This window comes from Pipistrellus hanaki, assembly GCF_964339955.1.
Source record: "Pipistrellus hanaki genome assembly, chromosome: 8".
Taxonomy (NCBI): domain Eukaryota; kingdom Metazoa; phylum Chordata; class Mammalia; order Chiroptera; family Vespertilionidae; genus Pipistrellus; species Pipistrellus hanaki.
Genome location: NC_140510.1, coordinates 67,142,270 through 67,163,102, shown reverse-complemented (window position 1 = coordinate 67,163,102; position 20,833 = coordinate 67,142,270). Strand labels below are relative to the sequence as shown.

Genomic DNA, 20,833 nt, shown 5'->3' with positions numbered 1-20,833 from the left:
ACTTAGGAGCACTGTAGTTCTTGGTCCACTGTGTCACTCACTCCACAGGGTCCTCCAGGCCAGTTCTGCCCTCCTTCATCGTACAGAAAGCCAAGGAAAAGGGCCACACCACTTTTATTGTTTTTCAACACCTCTGGTTCCCCTGCCTCCCATCCCTGCCCAGGGTTAGGGCATGCGACTTCCAAGCTGTCCGAGGGCACCCGCCTGGCCTGGTTCAGTCCTTCTAGCTACCTGCAGAGGAATAACTCTGCGTGGGGCTGGGGAGAAAGTGGGTACCACCATCCTCCCTGCCAGACCCTGGGCACCCACATAGGAGGAGTGCCCCTCATCCTCTGCCCCACCCTTTCTCGTGCCTCTGTCAGGGCTGTCTTGCTGCAGGAAAGTGGGGGCTGGATAGGGGTGGGGCAAGACATCTGAAGGGAATGCAGGAATTTGGGTGGAGAGCAGGGCATCTCCTATGTGGGAGGAGGGAAGAAATGGGACTAGCTCAGGAGCCCTCTGCTCAGGCTGATGTTGAACTCACTGAGATGGGCGGCAGCCAGCAGAGAACAGGAGGGGGCGAGGGGCCTGTGGGGGCCACAAACCGGGAGGGGAGCTGGTAATTGGGAGGATAAGAACTTGGGTACAGATGGGGTATTCAGGTGAGACAAACACGGTCCAGTGGCAGGAGGAAGTGAGGGGAGTACTGGACAGGAAGGGGTGATGTAGAAAGGTGGCAACAGCTGCCCTGAACCCAGTGGTTCCCGTGGAGAACACAACTCCTTCCTCTCCTCAGCCTAACAGATCCCTGCCTTCAATACACCCCAGGACCAACTGGCTATCCCAGGCCCTGAAAAACCTGCGGTGTGTGTGTCTCAGCCCACCAGCTCCCAGGTTACCACTTTTGCCTGGCCGGCCCTCCTGCCCAAGTCAGCTTCACTCACCCTCTACCAGCAGCCGCGTGTGGGCGCTGTCTTGGCCGGCCTGGCAGCAATAGGTGCCCTGGTCCTCAGGTCGCACGTCACGGATGACCAGGCTGTGGGTGGGGCCGTGGCTGCGCATCTCATACTTGTCTCCCGGGCACAGCGCGACCCCCTCCCGCAACCAGCACACGTGCCCCCCGGAGCGCGACACAGTCACCTCCAGGACTGCCCGGCGGCCCGCCAGAACCGTCTTCTCGCGAGGCGGGCGGCGGCACATCTGGAGAGGCAGTGCTGGGGGTGGAGGGCGCGGGCTTAAGTTAAGAGGGACACGCAGGAATCCCCAGGAAGAGCCTCTTCCCTCCACCCCCCGCACGGCCTCTGCTCCTGGTCTCAGATCTCAGTGCCACGGGCCCATTCCTCTGTACCCTCCACCCAAAGCCTCCTCCTCCCGCTGCCCTCTGTGACCCTTCCCGGGAAAGCCCTCGAGATAAGGGAGGTGGGGGAGGCAGCGTCCCTAGGACAAGCCGCCAGCTTGCCAGCCCCAGGGAAGGTGCTGCCCGCTCCAGGCCGCCCCCGCGGCAGTGGCTTACCCTCCACCTCCAGCTCAGCTGTGGACTGGGCGGGTCCCGCCTGGAAGCGGACCTCGCCGGCGTCCTCCGCGCGCAGCTCACTGAGCACCAGCATGTGTTTCCTCCCTGAGGAGGAAGGGGGCGCTAGCGAGGCCGCAGCCACCTCTGGGAAGGGATCCGGGGTGAGCGTGGTGGGGCGGCAGTAGGTTATTGGGTCGATTAGGACGCGACAGACGTGCGCTAGGATGGGCGGAACTGGGATGCGGAGGGGGCGGAGTAGCGGGCCGGGACTGAGGGGGGCTCAGGCTCCGGGGCTCGCAGAGAGACAGGCGGACGGCTTGGGGATGTGGGCGGGGCCCGTTCGAGGTGGAGGCGGGGCTAATCCAAGTGGGCGGGGTCTATGCGAGCCGGGGGCGGGGCAGCGAGGAGCCGGGGTAGCAGGACGGCCAGACCTTCCTGTCGGATGCGGATGCGGCCTCCGGGCCTTAGCGGGCGGCCCCCGAGCTTCCAGCTGCCGGTGGTCTCGGCCTCGGAGACGGTGCACTCGAACGTAGCGCCGTCGCCTTCGCGGGCCCTCACCGGCCGGAGCTCGGAGAGCACGGACACCACGCGCTCTGGGGCGGAGCCGGGGGCGTGAGGCGGGGCTGGGCGGAGGGTGGTGCCCACCCTGCCCCGCCCCTCGCCGGGGAGTACCCCCGAGTCAGCCCCCGTGCCCACTTCAGTGCCCGGCCCCAGCAGCACCCCGTACCCACCGCGCACGGCCAGGCGCACGGGGCCCGCGCGGGCCGCTCCCGCCACGCAGCTGTAGGTGCCAGCATCCGAGGAGCCGCAGCGCCGCAGCTGGAGAAGGCGCCGCGCGCCGAGGGCCTGGAGCCTGAGCCGGGGGCTGGGGACGACCGGGCGCCCGTCCTGGGGGGTGGGAGGGAGCAGAGGGTCCGGATGAACTCAGCTGGGCACTGGCGACCGCGGCCCTGGGAGGCGGTGGCGCCCTTTGGTGATGCCAACCAAGCAGTTTCCAGGCGTGTTTATGTTAAGTCTTGTGAGCTGAGTTAGGAGCCTCGTTGGGAAGGTGTCGCCCTTTAGGGGACATTAGGTTGAGAAGGGACTCCACAGGCGCGGGAAGCCCAGGGTCATGTATCAACCACATTGGCCATGAGCGTGGATTCTGGAATTAGACAAACCTGGATTCAAATATGGGCTCTGTCCCCTTTGTCTTCCCCTGGGCAATACTTCACCCCACAGAGCCCCAGTCTCCTTGGAGACAACATGGAGATAATAAGACCTACCTGAAAGCGTTGTGCAGATTAAAGGATTAAATGTACAGCACATCTGGGCACAGTGGCAGGCACACCCACTCAGTATTAGTTTGGGGCATTATTACTGTTGTGATGCCCAGCGGGGCTGGGCTGGGGCTGGGCTCTGACCTTCTCCCAGGTAACATCAGCCAAGGCCTGGGAAAGCTCGCACTCGAATGTAGCTGTGTCGCCCTCGGTCACCTCTAGGTCCTGTGGCACCTGCACAAAGGTCACCGGGGCCTCTGGGATGGGAAGAGGAGGACAGTGCAGAGGGAACAGGGTGAGGACAGGATGAGGGCCCGGCTCCCAGGGACAAGGAGAACACACAAGGGCACAAAGGGTTAGTGGTGGACACATTGAGGCAAGGTGAGCAGTGGAGGTCACCAGTGGGGATGTGTTAGGATGATGCTGGTTGGTGGAGGTCACAGTGGAGTTACAAGGGTTAACGGGGCAGGAGCAGCCAGTTGGTGGTCACAGTTTAAGGTGGTCAGTGTGGGACATGCTGGTGCTAGAGGGACACGGGGGGAACCAGAGCAGAGATGCCGGTGGAGTCACCCACAGACAGGCATGGTCTGTGATGAACAGGAGACCCTGGACAATGGGGGTACAATGTATTCAGAGTAGCAATGGGGAGACCCACAGGTGTGGTCAGTGGGGGAATACACTGGGCTAGTAGCAAACATGGGGTCACAGACAGAGGGTCATTGGGATTTGGGTGGTCAGAAGGGCACACTCAGGTAGACAGACAGGGGCACAGCAGGCAGGTGTGGTCAGTGGGGTCACACTCAGTGTGGTGAGTGGGGCCATGGTCAGCACAGGCAGACAATAGGGACCAGACTGACATACCACAGTGGAGATACAGGGGTTAATGGGCTCACAGGGGCCCAGTCAGTGGTTTGCAGGGACTGGAGGGCCAGTGGAGCCACACGCCTGCAGAGAGGTCAGTGTGGGGCACACTGGGCCATGGTCAGTGGGGGCCACACAGGTAGTGGGATCAGCAGAGTCACACCCAGGCTGGTCAGCAGGCAGCAGTGTCGCCGAGGCCGCACCTCTCACAGTGAGTCTGGCTGCGCAGCGCAGGGCGTCTGCCGTGAAGGAGATGCAGCCTGAGTCGGCCAGGCCCAAGCCACTGAGTGCCAGGCGGTGCGTGCGGCCCTCCGTGTGAATGTGGCACTGGGGCCCCGGGTGCAGCCGGACTCCGCCCCGGGCCCATTCCCCTGTCACGCCCTCCTGGGACAGCTCCAGCTGGAAGGTGGCGCTGCCCCCCTCGATGACGGTCACATCCTCCAGAGGCCGCAGCACCCTTAGCTGCCTTGCTGGTGGGGGGAGATGGGGGAGAAGGAGGATGAGTGCTCCAGCTCTGGGCATGGGTTTTAGGGGTCTCACACACCCTTTGGCCCTACCTGTACCACCCCTAACACCCATCCTACTAAAGGCCTATCCAATGAAGCTCAGAACCAGCATGCAGGAAGAAGGGAGCGCAGTCCACCAGACTTAGGGGGAGAGAGGAGCTTATTGGAGTTAGGAGAAGGGGGCGAGGTGTGGTTAGAAGGCTGAGGAGTATGGGCGAGGGGTGCTGTGACCCTCACTCAGAAGAATCACAGAATTCTGAGTCAGACATACCAAGATTGGACCCTAGCTCTGCCACATAGCTGTGTACTGTGTGACCTTTGACAAACTGCTTGACCGCTCTGGGCCTTAGTTTCTCCAATTCTCCAAGGTGAATAGCATTGAGATATGTTTGTGTGTGTGTGTGTGTGTGTGTGTGTGTGTGTGTGTGTGTCTGTGTGTGTGTGTGTGTGTGTGTTATTAAATGAATGAAATAAATTAGAAAATATTATGTATCACCAACAAGAACCATTTACCAAGGTTTTTGTGGGCATTTTTTATGTTATCTCATTGAATATTCCCAAAGACTTTTGAAGCAGGAATCAGCCTCATTTTTAAGATTTGGCTCAGAGAGAGGCTCAGAGAGATTAAGTACTTTGCATTTAGTCACACAATTTACAGAGGGCTCCAGCTCGGGGGGGGGGGGGGGGTGCTATTTGCCCGCCATCCCTGCTTCTGAAATGGGCTCATGTGTCCTGTGGCCAGTGGCTAAAGGATAAACACCGTTAATCTTTCTGAAGGATGACATTTATGTTTATAGCAAAGCCAACTTGGACATATGACGTGGAATGCAAAATCCACATGGACTTCTAAGGTAAATAGAAAACTTGAGAAAAATAAAAGTCATGCTTCCAGCAGGTCACTTCAGGTCACTGTCCTGGAGGTCAGCCTGGTCTACTGGCCTCAGAGGCAAGGGTCACTTTGCTGGGGGGCTGAGGGGCCCTGGGCCAGCCGGGAAAGGCCGTGCCATAGGGCGGGAAATTCGTTAGGAGAGGACAGGGCACTCACGCCTCACGCTGAGCCTGGCCAGGGTGCGATCGTGGTGGCTCTCGCAGCCGTAGGTGCCTTGGTCAGCCAGTACAACACCGTGGATGAGGAGGCGGTAGATGTGGCCATCCTGGGCCACAGACAGGCGAGAGTCCTGGGGTAGGGGCTCCCCACCTCGAACCCAGCGCACCGCCCCTGCTGCACCCACTCGGCCCGTCTCCACTTCCAGGCACACGTCCTGGCCTTCCTCCACCCGCATGTCCTGCAGCCGCCGGAGGAACAGCAGCTCGGTTTCTGGGGAGAAAGGAGGAGGGGACCATGGAGCCTGGGCGTGCCTGGAGGTGGACCCCCTGTTCCATCTCGCTGGCTTGTCCCTGAGCACAAGGGCAAGGCTGCTGGGTGGGGCAAGGAGGATAGGTAAGCGAATAAGACCACCGCGTCCCCCATCGGGACCAAACCTCGAATGTGGAGCCGGGCGCTTGTTGCTGTGCCCCCTGCTTGGGCAGTCACGGTCCCTGCGTCCTTCAGCTGGCACCCTCGCACGGTCAGGGTGCGGGCCGCGCCGCTCTGGGCCATCTCTAGCCCCGGCCCTGGAGTGACAACAGCCCCGTTGCGCAGCCAGGTGACGTCGGCGTCTGGCGGGGAGACTTCGCACCGGAATGTGGCGTCGTCGCCCTCGTGGACGGTGAGTGGAGTCAGCTCTGAGACCAGCTTCACGGGCGGCGGTGCTGGTGGGGGGTGGTCAGGCAGGGAGGCCGGCTGGGTCTCTCTCCCTCCCACCTTTGCATCCCCTCGAGAGGGTAGAGGCCTCACCCCCCAGGTATTGAAGGGACCTTTCCTGAGACTTGCTGTGTACCAGCCACAGGGATGTCCCAAAGGACTAGATCAGTGTTTCCCAACCTTCTCTCATGATGAGAATCACCTGGTGGAGTTGTTAAAACACAGATTCCTGAATCCCAACTAAGAAGTGCTAAACTAGAATTTTTGGGAACATATAGGTAAAATTGTATACTTAACTAGTGCTCTAACACAGATTTTATATACAGAGCACTAAGTTAGGTATGCAATTTTACCTATATGTTCTCAAAAATTCTAGTTTAGCACTTCTTAGTTGGGATTCAGGAATCTGTGTTTTAACAACTCCACCAGGTGATTCTCATCATGAGAGAAGTTTGGGAAACACTGGACTAGATAGATGCCTCTTTAGGCCAACACCTCTCTATCCTGCCTGGTACCCCACCTCTCTGGCTCCCTAATGACAATAAATCACTTACCATGGACCCTACGTATTTCATTTAGCTGTCACAATAGCCCTATAAGACAAGCACCCCTCCCCGCCCCCAACACACACACACACACACACACACACCACACACACTTCAGAGCTGGGACTCAGAGAAGTTATGCAGCTACTGGGAAGCAGAATCCAGATTGAATCCAGATTGGAACCTGGGTGGGTCACTCCGGAGCCCCCGTTTTTATCCACTGGGCTAAGCCTCCTCCTGTTTGAGAGTTCCTAGACAAGGGGGCTCCGAGCCCCGTTCCAAGGAACAGCTGTGCATGAATTGGTTGGAGCCAGCGGCAGTGAGGGGGGTGTGTGTGTATCCCAGCATGGTGAGAGGTGTGGACCCCGGGGAGCTGGGGACCAGAGGGTGTGAGGGTGCTTTACCTTCCACACTGACGAGGAAGATGCGGCTGTCGTGGGGAGCGTCGCACAGGTACTCCCCAGCATCTCTGCTCTGTGTGCCCCGCACCCGCAGGGCGTGCCTCGCCCCGGCCTGCTCCAGCTGCACCCGCCCCTGGCTCGCCAGGCGCTCCCCGTCCTTGTACCAGCGCACAGCGCCCCCGGGCCCGGAGAGGTGCACCACCAGCTCCAGGTCCCCGCCGGGGGTGCTGCGAACTCTTGTCTGGGCCGCTTCTGGGGTCACCACCCGCACGGGGGGCTCTGTGGGGACAGAGCTTTGGATCACTGGGAGGAAGTGGCTCAAGGAGCGCCGTGGAGGCAAGATGGGGAAGGTCCAGGAGGGGACAAGGCGTGTTAGTGGAGCGGGGAAACGCGTGGGTTCTTGGCCAGGCCGTACTCACCAGCCACTTGGACAGTGAAGCTGAGGCTGGGGGTGCCCGGGGCCTCCCCGCACTGGCAGGTGTAGAGGCCGGCGTGGGCTGGCTCCGCAGCCCGGATGCAGAGGACGCGGCGGGGGCCCTCAGCGTGGAGCTCCACGCCCTCCTCGGCCCGCACCGGCCTCCCGTTGTGGCTCCAGCAGACGAGGGCGCCAGCCCGGGACAGCTCACAGCTCAGCACCACCGGCTCCCCGGGGGCCACGCAGAGAGGCCCGGGGGCCGCCTCTGGGGAAAGGAACTGGACTGGGGGCTCTGGGACAGAGAGAGGAGGGGTCAGCTTGGGCTTGCGTCCACCTGCCCCACCCGAGCCGGCTGGAGGCACCCACCAGCCAGGCTGACGTTGAAGGTGACAGCTTCATCGCGGGTCTCACACACGTACTCCCCAGCATCCTCGGGCTGGGCGTGGGGCAGGGTGAGGGTGCGGGCGGGCCCCTCGGCACCCAGCTGCAGGGCGTCCGAGGCTTCCACTTCCAGCCCATCCTTGAACCAGCGCACCTGGGACCCAGCGGGGGCCACCTCGCAGCGCAGCTCCACGCGCCCCGGAGCCCCAAACTGCAGGTCCAGGGAGCGGGCGGCGGGCCGCACAATCCTCTCCGGCGGAGCTGGTGGGGGACAGAGAGAGGCACATGTGGGCTCCGCCTCACCTGCTGGCTTCTCCCTTCACGGCGCAGCTCTTGGGAACGCTACCGGCTATCATCATCATCTGCACCTACTGTGTGCCAGCGCTGTGATAAGCACACGGCAGTTCGTTTCCCCGCTACTCCTGACACCCTCCAGGGGGCACTGCTTCTGGCTTCACTTTACAGATGAGGACCTGAGGCCTCTTTGGAGGAAAGGGACTCATCCAAGGTCTCATGGACAGAAAGAGGTAGCCCAGCCAAAACCGGTCTGGCTCAGTGGACAGAGCATCGGCCTGCGGACTGAAGGGTCCCGGGTTTGATTCTGGTCAAGGGCATATACCTTGGTTGTGGGCGCGTCCCCAGTAGGGGGCATGCAGGAGGCAGCTGATCGATGACTCTCATCGATGTTTCTAACCCTCTCTTTCTCTCCCTTCCTCTCTGTAAAAAATCAATAAAATTTATTAAAAAAAAAAAAAAAAGAGGTAGCCCAGATCTGTTTGACCCCCATGCATACCCTTCAGATGCCACACCCACTTTCTATCTACTGCTCCTGCTTTGCCTCTGATGCACATATACCATGGGGAAAAACATCTATTTTAGTTATTTGTTGTCTGCCCACCCTCATTAGAATGTGTGCTCCATGAAGACAGGAGGCTTTCTCTTACTGGTTCATTACTGTATCCATCAGCGTCGAGAACAGTGCTGAGCACATAGCAGTTGCTCAATAAGTACTGGTTGAAAAAAATGAATGGGTGAGTACCGATCGCTAGACTCTCTTGACCAGGCCCCCGGTCACTGTTCCGACCTGATTTGAGTCATCTGGGGCTCTCTGTTGGCTGAGAATAAGGAGGCTGGAGAAGGCAAAGGCTGTGTGGGGCCAGAAGGGAGGCCTAAGGTATAGGAAGTCAGGGGTTTGGATGTCTGTCCCTCGGCCTCCTGCTTTTGTAGCTCTCCGGGGTGCCCCCCAAAACTTCCCACCTGTGACGGTGACGGTGAAGAAGGCCGAGTCGTCTCCTGCATCACACACGAACTCGCCCCCGTCCTCGGGCTGGGCAGCCGGCAGCACCAGGCGGCGGCAGGGCCCGTCGCTCTCTAGCACCAGGGCCTCGCTCTCCTCCACCTCCAGCCCATCCTTGTACCAGCGCACGGGGGCGTCCTCCCGAGACAGCTCACACATGAGCACCACACACTCCAAGCTCACGGCGGTCAAGGTCACCTCATCCCGGGGGTGTAGGATACGTACGGGGGGCTCTGCAGAGGGAGGGCAACCACAGGCCATTGCAAACTCACTGCCAGCTGCCCTGGAGCCATCTGGCAGCGTGAAGTCCCTGTCGCCCACGATGATGAGTAATGAGGATAATAACCAGGAATCGTAGGCCCACAATTTGTTCTCTGAAATCCCTGGGGCCAGAGGTGTGACAGGACCCAGCATGTTCCAGGTTGCAGAAGTGGTGCATTTATCACCTCTCATCTACCCACCCCTTCAGCCCCCACGGGGCACCCCCATAATCAATCACATGAACGTTTCTTCGGTGTTAACATATAGATGTACTCACGCTAAGCAGAATAATGAAGGAGTACAAATAGCTTCGTAGCAATTAAGCTCAAGTTTTACTAAAATGACTCTGAATACCAAACTTACAAAAAGCCTTTGGGTCTTGAGAGATTTTTGGATTTTGAGACTGTGGATAAGGGATCATGGATCTGTAATAGCAAACACTTATATACTGCTTTCTGAGGTTCCTAAGCACTTTACCCAGTTAACCTTCACCACAGTCCTAGGAGGTAGGTATTGTTTAATCCCGGTTTCCTAGATGAGGAAACTGAGGCACGGAGTGATTAAGCAACTTCCTTAAGGTCCCAGCTGGCTACACCTACTCTAAGGCAGGAGGAAGAACCACCACCTGTAAAAGGGAACTCAGACTCTGCAGCCAGTGGCAGGGATTCTGAACCAAGGCTTGCAGGAACACTAATGATTTTTGCATCTGTTGCATGGGTTGCCAACACCTGTCTGAGAGTTCCCTAGGGATGTTCAATGCCGATCCTGGGAGTTCATCTCCAACTGCTGAGAGTTTGTTGCTCCTCCACAGAGAGAAAAGTATGTCAGCATTGAATCGGACAATGGACTGAGCTAGGCCCTGCTCATATTCCCTGGGCACCCTGGGGGTCTCCCAGAATCTTGTCTACAGGACACGTTAGTGCTTCTTTGGCACTCGGCCCCCTTGTGGCTGGGCTGAGGAACTGCTAGCTTCTCGGTCTTTCTTCACGGGTGTGAGCATGGTCAGAGGTGCCCATCGGCACCCACTCAGCCCTCTCCTTCGGCAGACCACCTTCCTAACTGAGCTCCTCCTGAGTCTAGAGGATGCAGGCGGGTTCTCTGGGCTCTGCCAAGGCCAGTTGATTGCAGACTGTGGCTGCCTGAGGGGTGAGGGAGGGTGTAGGGGCAGTGGAGTGAGGACTGGATGGAGTGATGGGGCTGGGGTGCCTGCACAGCTGTGGGACCTCAGCTTGGTATCAGACTTAATCCCCCCCGCCCCCCCACACACACACCCTGAGGCGGTGGTGTGTGAATTTCCTTATTCAAATCTGGTGCTTCGTGGGGAGGCCAAATGTGCGCTGGCACGTGTGTATATCGGTCCAGGGCTTAGGGCAGGTGAGTTTGAAGGGACTCAGTACAGGACAGATGTGCAAAGGCTTCTCTGACTTTGTGGGCGTGATTGTGTCTATTTGGGTGCAGGGAGTGGGGGTCGCTAAGCTGCTCAGTCCAGGTTGAGGCATTGTTCCCAGGGCAGAGCAGGGGAGAGGCAAGATTGTGCCAACAGCGGGATGGTCACTAGTGTACCTGGGGGGGTTCTTTTGCACCACCCAGAGATGCCTAGGCCTTCATCCCCCAACACTCCCACACCCCCACACCTCCACACCGGACTGGTGCTGGGCTGCACTTCCAAAGCTCCCAGCACCGAATGACTCCCAGCACTTCCATAGTCGTCCTGTGCTCTTCTCACTTTGGATATTCTACCCCCACCCTCAGGCCCAAACCCCGACTCCCTCTCAGAGAACTCAGCCCCTGCCCCAGGAATCTGTTTCAAAGGCACTTCCTGCTGCCAGCCTGGTTAATAGACCCAGGCCTTGGGCTCCCTCTGCTCCCTATCAGGACACCTGACAACCCCACATTCTAAGACCCTTTATGGTGTGCTCCTGGAGAGAAGTGGCGTGTCGGCCTGGGAGCTGCTGAGCATCCAGAGCGCAGCCCAGGGAAGCACGGTGGCTCTCCGAGGCCCTTCCTGACCCGCCTGCCCTGCTCTCTTGGGCCCTCTGCCATCGTGTCCCTCACAGCACTTGTCACAAGGGGTCGCTGTACATTTATTTGCATGTTTATTGAAGTAGTCTGGGGAGGAGCAGGAGGGTGGGGCAGGAAAGCACCCCGAGTTATGGGGGCAGCTGCTACTCAGCGCCAGCTGCTCGTCGCCATGGGGGAAAGCGGGACCAGAGCCGCCGGGTCTTCGGCCTTTTCAAGAGGACGCATACCTCCGGGTTGTTATTTGGACTGTCCTGACTTTGATAAGATTCTGCAGGCCAAACAAAAACACATCTGTGGGCGGCACGGGGTGCTAGGGACTGCCCGTTTGCGTCCCCTGGTTCACAGGGACCGCCCCACCTAGAATGGCAGCTCTGAGAATGGGAGGGGTCTGCATTGCATACAGTTATCCACCGCCCTTAACCCAATCTGGCACACAGAAAGTGCTCAGTAAATTAGTCTGTGAACCACAGCTATTCCTTCTTGGCCTTGGGCATAGGACGGGAGGGTGTGTGTGTGTGTGTGGGGGGACCTGATCACTCAAACACAGACCCTCAGTTCTTCCGAGCAGGGAGCTCTGGTACATGCACCCACAGCCCCTCCCCCCCCCCACACCCTCCAGTGTGCTAGCTAGGGGCTATGTGGCCAGCTTTTCCAGGGCTCGGGACTGTCCTCTGGTGACCCCGGGCAGCTGGGGTGGGTCCACACCTGTGACAGTGACGGTGAAGGAGGCTGACTCGTCATCTATTTCACACAAGTACTCGCCCGAGTCCTCGAGCTGGACGGCAGGCAGCACCAGGCGGCGGATGGTGTCCTCCTTCTGCAGGAGCAGCGCGGGACTCTCCACCACCTCCTCGCCGTCCTTGGTCCAGCGCACCTCGGCCCAGGGCCTGCACAGCTCACAGGTCAGCACCACACGCTCCAGGCGCACGGCCGCCACGTACACCTTGCCGCTGGGGTACACAATCCACGAGGAGACATCTGGGGGACAGGGGCTGGGGTTGATGGGTTCCGCTGCCCTGCCTGATCCATGCCTGTTCCCTACCCCTGCAAAGTGTGCCACAAATGGAACCATCGCGCACCCCCTCCCCCCCCCCCCCCGAGACAGGGTCTCACAGCCGTTCACGCTCATAACTGGAGGCAGAACAGTCACCAGTCACATCAAAGGCTCGACAGCAGCCTCAGCCGTAGGAAGCTCCACATTCTCCAGGTTGGGACAGGGACAGTAGGAAGGGTGGGACTGGGGAGAGGAGTTGGGGTCTCCCGAAGGCCTCAGATCTCCTGACCCCTCTAGTGCCCACCTGCCCTATGGTACCACTGTCTCCCCTCAAGTTCTCTTCAGAGGGGTTTTCAGGAGACTGGCAAAGGCAGGGCTTCCCTGTGATTCATGCACCTGTGACCAGTGTATTGGGACAACGAATTTCCTGCAATGACTGAACCTCGCGGTGCAGACCATGGGTAGGCGTGGGATCAGCTGGAGGAGGAAGAAAGGGGTGGGGAACACCTTCTCCTGTCCCGCGGCCCTGCCTGGACCCCTACCTGTGATGTTCACGGTGAAATAGGCACGCTCGTCTCCAGCGACGCACTGAAACTCGCCCCCGTCCGAGGGCTGGGCCACGGGCAGCAGCAGGCGGCGATGGGGTCCCTCGTTCTCCAGCACCATGAGGTCGCTGTCCTCCACCTCCTGCCCGTCCTTGTACCAGCGCACAGGGGCATCCTCTCGGTCCACCTCACAGGTCAGCATGACACACTCAGAGGTTATGGCGTGCACGAACACGTGCTCCCGAGGGTCCAGGATGTGCACTGGGGGGTCTGGAGAGAGACAGGGTCATGCAGTACCCCCCAACACGGGTCCCCCCTCAGTTAGAGATGAGAATTCATACTGGCTGCTTGACCGCAAGTCTTCTCTCTGGAGGACACTGGGGAGGTTAAGGCCATGCTGTGCAGAGGGTTTGGGGGTAATGACATGAGGGTAAAGATCATGTGACACCAGCATGCTATGTGAGTGCCCAGAAGTCACCACTGGGTGGGGACATGGAGAGAGGAGGCACTGAGAGCCTTTGTCTAGGCTGAGAGGAGGCCTCTATCACAGGCTATTTGGGCCCAGGCTTGCTTCTGCTTTGAAAAGAAGCCTCAGGGCACTGGCCCTGGTTCGGGCAGGAGGTGGGAATGACCTAGGGCAGTGGTCGGCAAACTCATTAGTCAACAGAGCCAAATAACAACAGTACAACGATTGAAATTTCTTTTGAGAGCCAAATATTTAAACTTACACTTCTTCTAAATAGACTGGCCCAGGCTGTGGCATTTTGTGGAAGAGCCACACTCAAGGGGCCAAAGAGCCGCATGTGGCTCGAGAGCCGCAGTAGCTGACCACGGACCTAGGGGGCCACAGTGGGACAGCTTCTCTCCACAGGTAGTGAGTTCCCTGTCATGGGGTGCATGCAGACACCCTTGGAGTTGAAACAGGATTTCCACTCAAAGTGAAGATGAGCTGGGTAAGTGGTTCGGCAGGTCTGGCTCTGGCGGTCTGGGGGCCTGAGCACAGGCACTGTAACAAGCTCCAGGACAGTTCTGAAGCTGCCAGAACCCGCTCTGAGAACCACTTAATACTTCCTTTTGACCCTGCTGCCTGGGACAGAGGGATAAGCAGTCCTGTGTGTGACCCAGCGGGGTGTTTGCTAGCTGTGTGATAATTGGCAAATAACCTCTCTGAGCTTCAATATCTTCATCTGCAAACCAGGTGAAGAGTAAACCTACCTGTGAAGAGTAAATGAAGTGTGTACTTTGACTAGTAAATGCCCCAAAAACATTAGTTCCCACTCTCCTTGCCTTAGCGGAACTTAGTTTCCCACCCCCCACCCCCTCAGAGGGTATGTAGTGGGCAAGTGTGCTGGTGTATGTGATTTGAAAACACGTCCTCTGGCCCACCAGGACCACCCTGGAAGGAATCACCCCTTCCCCCAAAGCAGGCAGACAGGAGACAGGGCTTGCATGGTCCCCAGAATCAGCCTCAGCTAGAGGAACCCAGCTGCCATGGCTCCTGACCTCGGACGGTGATGCTGAAGAAGGCCGAGGCCCCTTCCGTTCTGCACTCAAACTCGCCGCTGTCCCGGACCTTGGCAGCAGGCAGGATCAGACGGTGTTTGCGTCCATCCATCTTCACCACCAGCGACTCACTCTCCTCCACCTTCTGCCCATCCTTGTACCAGCTCACCGGGAAGTCCACCCGGGAGAGCTCACATGTCAGAACCACCTGCTCCAAGGTCGTGAAGTTCAACGACACCTTGTCCTGGGGGCTCAGGATGTGCACCGGGCTTTCTGTATAAGGAGAAACTTGGTCACTTGCAGGCGCTGGTCGCATGCAGGCCCTTGTCGTGCTCTGCCTGGGATAAGCACGCCTTCCCTCGGGTACATGCACTCAGTGTAGGGGGCTGAGAACACTGCAGTTCACACACTTGTTGGTCTTAAAGAACAGGTTTGGGCTTATCCACCAATTCTAAGAGCAGTGGTTTTAGTGTAAGGATTCCTAGGGATTTTGCTAAAATGCAGATTCTTAGACGCCGCTTCCCCAGTCATAGAAGGGCCAGGGAATCTGCATCATAACCCAGCCTCAGATGACTCTGACGTTGGTCATCCTGGGTCGCATTTGGAAATGCTGCTCCGGCTGCTAGTTATTTCTTAGTTTGCCATCTTCCCGGGATGATGGAAGCCGACTACCTCAAGGCCTGTGTTGCGTGTTGAGAAATTCCTTGATTGGTGTGACATCTCCAGTAATGGTGAGATGGCAAATGCCAGAGTGCTCCCTGAACTTTTAGACCCCCATCAACTGTCTTCCTCATTCCCTCTTTTCCTCTGTCTCCACAAGTGACAGTGTGATTCTGGAGCCAGAATGCCTGGGTTCGTAATCCAGCACCACCGCACTCATTAGATCTTTGGCCAAGTCACTTTACCACTCCGTGCCTCAGTTTCCTCATCTATAAAATGGGATGAGAGAAGAACCTACCTTCTATAGCTGTTGAGAGTGCTGTGTTAATATATGTAAAGTGATTAGGACTATGCCTGGCACATAGGAACAAGCCATGACAGTTAGTGATTACATGAGTGGGCAGGAAGGTAGGGCCTGGGGGCCAGGGTCTATGTGTCTGAGATGACAAACATGACCGAGCTCTGTAAACCATAAAGCGCTCCAAAGAATTAGGATGTGATGCTGATAAATAAACAAGGGGGCCCTGTATGTTGTGTGTGGGTTACAGCCAGCCTCTGGACCAGAATCTTCCATCTGAGCCCACCATGGGTGCTCCTTCCTCTCCTGGTCCAGATGTGAGAAGTGGGAGCAGCATCCTCTTTATTCTGTCAGCAGGACTTGTGTCCCTGCTACCCAGGTCCCCGCCAACACCAACCTTGGATGGTGAGGGCAGCCGAGTCCTGCACTCCCGGGCAGCTGAAGCCGACCAGCGCTCCGCTATCCCGATGCTTGACGGCGTGCAGGGTGAGTCGGTGCTGCGTGCTGCTGTGCTCCACACAGTACCGCAGGGCTCCAGGCTCCACCTGGCCCTCCGGCTCAGTGCTTTGGAGCTCTTCCCCGTTAAGGAACCAGGTGCCCTGGATGATGGTGGAGAGAGTGAGGGAGAAAACGGCATCTTCCCCGTCGTATACCTGCACATCCTTCAGACCAGCCACCAGGCGCGCTGTGGGTACTGAGATGGGGAGAGAGGCAGCCATCAGAACCAGAGGAGTGACAGAGGGCTTGCAGCTGGAAGGCATTTAAGCAGACGGGACCGATTGCTGCAGGAGGAAGGAGAGGCTATAACGTGGGATCGCACTGCTGACAGGCCCGGTCTGGACTGGAGGGCCGACTCACCGAGGTGGGCAGACCCGTGGAACACAACGTGGGGACTGCGGCCGTGCTCGCTGACGGAGCAGATGCGGAAGCGGTAGTCGCCCTCGGAGGGCATGCAGTCTCCAGGCACCTCCACGGCCCCGGCCTTCTCCACGCTGAAGCACTGGACCCAGTCCTCCGAGCCCACCTTCTGCCGCTCCAGCCGGTAGATGAAGGGGGTCTCGGGGGCTGGCTCGGGAGGCTTCCAGGTCAGCAAGACCACGTTCTTGCGGCCCTTGAACATCTCTGCGAGCTCCGGGGGTCCCGGGGGACTGTGCTTGACGCCTGAGACAAAGGCAGGGTTTGTAACGGGAGCCCTGCCCCAGCCTCCCACTGCCCTTCCTCCTTAGGTCCACTGTCCAACCCGGCCACCCTCCTGCCCCGGCTCTCCCGTCCAGCCCTCGAGAAGCCTGGCCAAGGGCTTTCACGCCCTCACATTTGACTCTCAGAAGCGTGGTGGTCCGGGAGTGGCCCAGGCTAAAGGTGACTTCGCCAGCATCTTCTCGAGTGACCCCCGGAAGGACCAGGGCGTGCATGTGGCCGGAGCTGCTCTGGCAGGTGGTCGGCAGGTCCTCCCCATCGCGGCTCCAGTGCCCCTCCACCCCAGCCTCTCGCGTCTCCACCAGCAGCACGGCGTTCTCGCCCTCCAGTACGTCGAGCTTCCGGGGCAGCCGCTTCAGGATGGGCCCTGAGAGGCAGATGGGGGTCCATGAGCCCGGGGTCAGGGCACCGGTCTGTCTCAGCCTCGGCCTCCCCCCGCCGGTCAGCCAACCTTTGACGGTCACGTTGGCCACGGTGCGCACCCGGCCCCGCATCTCGCACAGGTAGACGCCGTCGTCATCTGCCTTCAGCCTGTGGATGATGAGGCGCCTGACGGTGCCCTCCTCAATCTGTTCGTATTTGCGGCAGGGCAGCAGTCGCTGGTCCTCCCGGAACCAGGCCGTGGGGATGCGGGAGTTGGGTACTTTGCACTCCAGCACGGCAATCCCATTCTCCCGGCCCTCCACGTCCTGCAAGGGCCTGGAGAAGCGCAGTCGGGGCTCTGTGGAGAGGAGAGAGATCAGGGAAAACTCTAGAGAGGGACTCCTCTGGGCACCGCCAACAACCTAAACCCACCTTAGCTCATGCCATTTGCTTTTCTCCCAGAGCCAGCGGGTATGGTGGAAGCACAGGAGAACCTCCAGCGGGGAAGCCCAAGGCTTAACTCCTTGCCTCACCCTGCCACTAGCCACATCCCCCTGAGCAAGGCCATTTTAGTGATCCTGGGCCCCAGGGGTTTTACCTATGAGTGGGAAAAGGGATGGAAGGGCTTGGGCCACATAAGTGATTTTCAAACTGATCCCTGGGGCCCTTCAAAGGCACCTTACAAATTCTGAGTTGCGTTTTCTTTTTAAAGTTCTTGGAGCATTTTCAAAACGGCATTTTGCACAAAGGAAGCATGATGCTGGAAGCAACCCTGTGGCTTCACCTGCTGCTGGACAGTGCGAAGTTCTGCCTGCCCTCTGGGCTTTTTTGTCCTGCTAGCGTTTAGCTCCCCTGGCCAGTGTGGGGCGGCATGCCCGAGAGGTCACCCCGGTGGCACAGGTGCCACATGCTTGAATGTGTGCCAGGCTGGGCTCAGGAGATTTGCCAAGTTTTTGTGTGTGTTTTTTTCCCCTCTGAGGAAAAATGTTGGACAATAACTAGTAAAAGTTATTCTTTTATAATAATTTGTATAACTTACAGCTGAAACCGGTTTGGCTCAGTGGTAGAGCGTCAGTCTGCGGACTGAAAGGTCCCAGGTTCGGTTCCGGTCAAGGGCATGTACCTGGGTTGCGGGCACATCCCCAGTAGGGGGTGTGCAAGAGGCAGCTGGTCGATGTTTCTCTCTCATCGACTTTTCTAGCTCTCTATCTCTCTCCCTTCCTCTCTGTGAAAAATCAATAAAATATATTTAAAAAAAAATAATTTGTATAACTTACAAATCTGCAAGTTGTGATGGATTCCTGTTATGGAGAGCTTTAATTTCCAGTATGAGTTTGGGGTGTTTTATTTATGATTATTTATTTGATGTTGGCAACTCAACTTTGAAATATGAATTTCTTCTCTTTCACCTTCCACTTGCAAACCTGGGCAGAGCCGTCGAAAGAAAGAGTGGCTAACAATCGCAGGGCGGTTTTCCTCCCTCAAGTTTACCTTCAGTGTGAATCAGGAGTTGCTCCATGTGAGGCCTGCAGCGAGGCCTCCCCCACAGGGCTCAGAGACCGGACCCCTTAATGAGTACAACCTCCACTTTAAATGTGTGTATTCGATAAAGCAGCCCCTGTTCTCACCGACTGGCTCTATATGTATGGTTTACATCTGGACTTAGAAACATACAGCCAGAAAACGACCCTATCCTCTCTCTTATAATATATTGGGGCCCCAGATGGGATTTCCATTGGGGGAGGGGACGTAAAATAACAGGCTGAAAAATCACTGCACTAGAGGCGTTCTAGGCCTCTCCCAGTTAATAAGTCCAAGGGAGGTTTCCCAATTCATGCCTCAGCATCACCTGGGGAGTTGGCTAAGCAGGTCCTGGATGCCTTGGAGAGCTATTATAAATCCAAATCCTTAGGGGTGGGAAGTGGGCAAAAAATGGGATTTTTAATACCCCGCCTCCTGTCTCCCAGTCTCCCCACCGTGGCCTGGGCACAGGGCACGGAGGGGGCTGGAGTTAGGGGGGCCTGGCAGGGGGGGAGGGCGCCCCCCGCACCTTTGACGTGCAGCTGCACGGCGCTGAGCGTCTGGCCGGCCGAGTTGCGTGCGGCGCACACGTAGAGCCCGCGGTCCTGGGCCTGGCAGTACAGCACCTTGAGCACGAAGCCGCCGTCGCGGTCGCGGTACATGAGGCGGCGGCGGTCCGGGAGCAGCGGGCGGCCCTCCAGGTGCCATTCGATCTCGGGCTCGGGCTTGCCCACCACGTAGCAGCGGAACTTGGCGTGCTTGCCCTCGTTCACCCAGAAGGTCTTGGGCGCGCACTTGAGCGGCTCCACCGCGGGCTGGGGGGCCCCGTCGGGGTCCTCGGGCGGGCGCTCGGGGAGCGGGCTCACCTGCAGCAGCGCGCCTGCCCGCGCGTAGCCGTGCGCATTGCGCGCGTGGCACACGTAGACCCCCGAGTCCGGCAGCCGCGCCGCCCGGATGCGCAGCGCCAGGCCCACGCCCCCGCCGCCCTCCGCGGGGCCGGGCTCCAGCGCGAAGTGGCTGCCGTCCCACACGTCGTCCAGGGCCATCCCGTCCTTCTCCCAGTGCAGCGCGGGCGCGGGCAGGCCCCCCACCTGGCACGCCAGCACCACCTCCGTGCCCCGCAGCACCCACTGCGACCGGGGGCCCGTCAGGAACCACGGGGCGCCCTCTCCTCCGGCCCCCTGCGGCGGCAGTGGGCGCGCGGCGGGCTCGGGCGCGGGCTCGGGGCCCGGGGGCTCCAGCACGGTAACGGCGGCCGCGGCGTAGGCCTCCCCCGCCGCGTTGCGGGCGCGGCACACGTAGACCCCCGCGTCGGTGGGCAGCGCGCCGGTCAGCAGCAGGCCGTGCTCGGCGCCGTCGGCCGGGAAGCTCAGGCGCTCCGAGGCCGCCAGCGGCTGCCCGCCCTTCTCCCACACGACGGTGGGCGGCGGCTCCCCCAGCACCACGCACTGGAGCTCGGCCTCCGCGCCGCTGACCACCCGCACGGGCCGCGGGAAGCGCAGGAAGCACGGGGGGCTGCCCTGATCGCCCGAGCCCGTCTTCATCGCGGCGGCCGCAGGCGACCCGCAGCGGCTTGGGGAAGGGCGGGAAGGTGGGGGGTGGGAGGGGTGGACGCGGGGAGGCCCGAAGTTGTGGAGGGAGCCCGGGAGGCGGGGGGCGTCCGGGAGCCCGCCGTGCGGATCCGTGGACCGACCCGTGGACCGATCCGTGGACCTCTCCCCGGACCGCCCGCCTCCGCTCGCCTCCTTACCCTCGCCCGGGGCTGTGGCTCGGCGGCGCGGAGATTCCGGACCCGGAGCCCAGAGCTCAGGGGGCAGTCCTTCCTGTTTGCCTTCACGGCGAGGAGCCCTGCAGCCGCCTGGGCAGCGGCGTCTGGGCCTCCGGCTCCCGAGAGCCTCTCTTCCCAGCCCCCTCCCACAGCCTGGGCCTCTTTCCCCTCCTCCCTCCTTCCCTCCCTCCCTTCTCCAGCCGCCAGGTCTCCAACCACCCGCTGGGCTGGGGCCGGAGTGTCAGTAGGCGCCCGCAGCTGCCAATCCCAAAAATATTCTCTGATGACACAGCTGGAGGACTAAGCCCAGACTGGCTCCTCCAGGCTAAGTTTAGAGCAGGCGGGACCACCTGCCCGCACACTATCCCCGGCTCCAGCCCTGGGCCCCAGCTCCAGCCCCAGTCACAGCCCCAGCCCCAGCCTCAGCCCTTCCTCCGATGCCTGACCTGGCAGCTGCTGGTTTGAAAGGGGCCCCAGGAGGTCTGAGGGGCTGGGGCACTGTCTCCCTGACAAATAACACTTTTAGGATCTGGCAGACTCCAGCTCCTAGCCTCCTGTCCCGCCTGATGTCTCTTCTGTGCTGGGTCTGGGATGTGACCCACATAGCGGGGTGTGTGTGTGTGGGGGGGGGGGGGAAAGGGGGAAAGGGATGTATGTGTGGGTGGTAGTGGGCCAGGTCACTTGGGGTGAAAACCCTCCTCTCCAGCACCTTCCCCCACATTCCTGGCGGGAGTGGGAGATAAGGCTCAGGGCCACAGACATCTGCGTCAGAGAGGAGGTCTCAATGCCACAGGCAGGGG

General features: G+C 59.4%; 1 protein-coding gene across 2 annotated transcripts; it reads right to left on the bottom strand.

Moving 5' to 3' along the window:
* Positions 1–58: 58 nt before the first annotated feature.
* On the bottom strand, positions 59–20,615 carry OBSL1 (obscurin like cytoskeletal adaptor 1). 2 transcript variants are annotated; one of them, XM_084891386.1, is made up of 21 exons: positions 18,795–20,615; positions 16,833–17,102; positions 16,497–16,748; positions 16,043–16,345; positions 15,582–15,878; positions 14,227–14,499; positions 12,721–12,993; positions 11,890–12,162; positions 8,862–9,134; positions 7,590–7,865; positions 7,228–7,515; positions 6,812–7,087; positions 5,601–5,870; positions 5,164–5,436; positions 3,816–4,082; positions 2,896–3,008; positions 2,224–2,380; positions 1,924–2,085; positions 1,493–1,597; positions 924–1,193; positions 59–231 (listed from the first exon to the last, which is right to left on the bottom strand). In XM_084891386.1, the coding sequence occupies exons 1-21, from the start codon at positions 19,807–19,809 to the stop codon at positions 224–226; spliced, it is 5,694 nt and encodes a 1,897-aa protein (XP_084747512.1). In that variant the 5' UTR covers positions 19,810–20,615; the 3' UTR covers positions 59–223. The 2 variants fall into 2 exon arrangements, with proteins under 2 accessions (XP_084747512.1, XP_084747513.1); XM_084891387.1 differs by lacking the exons at positions 59–231; positions 924–1,193; positions 1,493–1,597; ... (8 more) ...; positions 7,590–7,865; positions 8,862–9,134 and adding an exon at positions 11,237–11,452 and having other exon boundaries at positions 18,795–20,404.
* Positions 20,616–20,833: the final 218 nt, after the last annotated feature.

What these genes read in the sequence shown, in the direction of transcription:
- OBSL1 (XM_084891386.1), bottom strand. Translation starts at nt 19,809, where the DNA reads ATGAAGACGGGCTCGGGCGATCAGGGCAGCCCCCCGTGCTTCCTGCGC. An exon ending in CTTCACTGTCCAAGTGGCTG is followed by an intron (nt 7,088 to 7,227) that starts GTGAGTACGGCC and finishes CTGTCCCCACAG; the next exon opens with AGCCCCCCGTGCGGGTGGTG. An exon ending in GGCCAGGCTCAGCGTGAGGC is followed by an intron (nt 4,083 to 5,163) that starts GTGAGTGCCCTG and finishes TCCCCCCACCAG; the next exon opens with CAAGGCAGCTAAGGGTGCTG.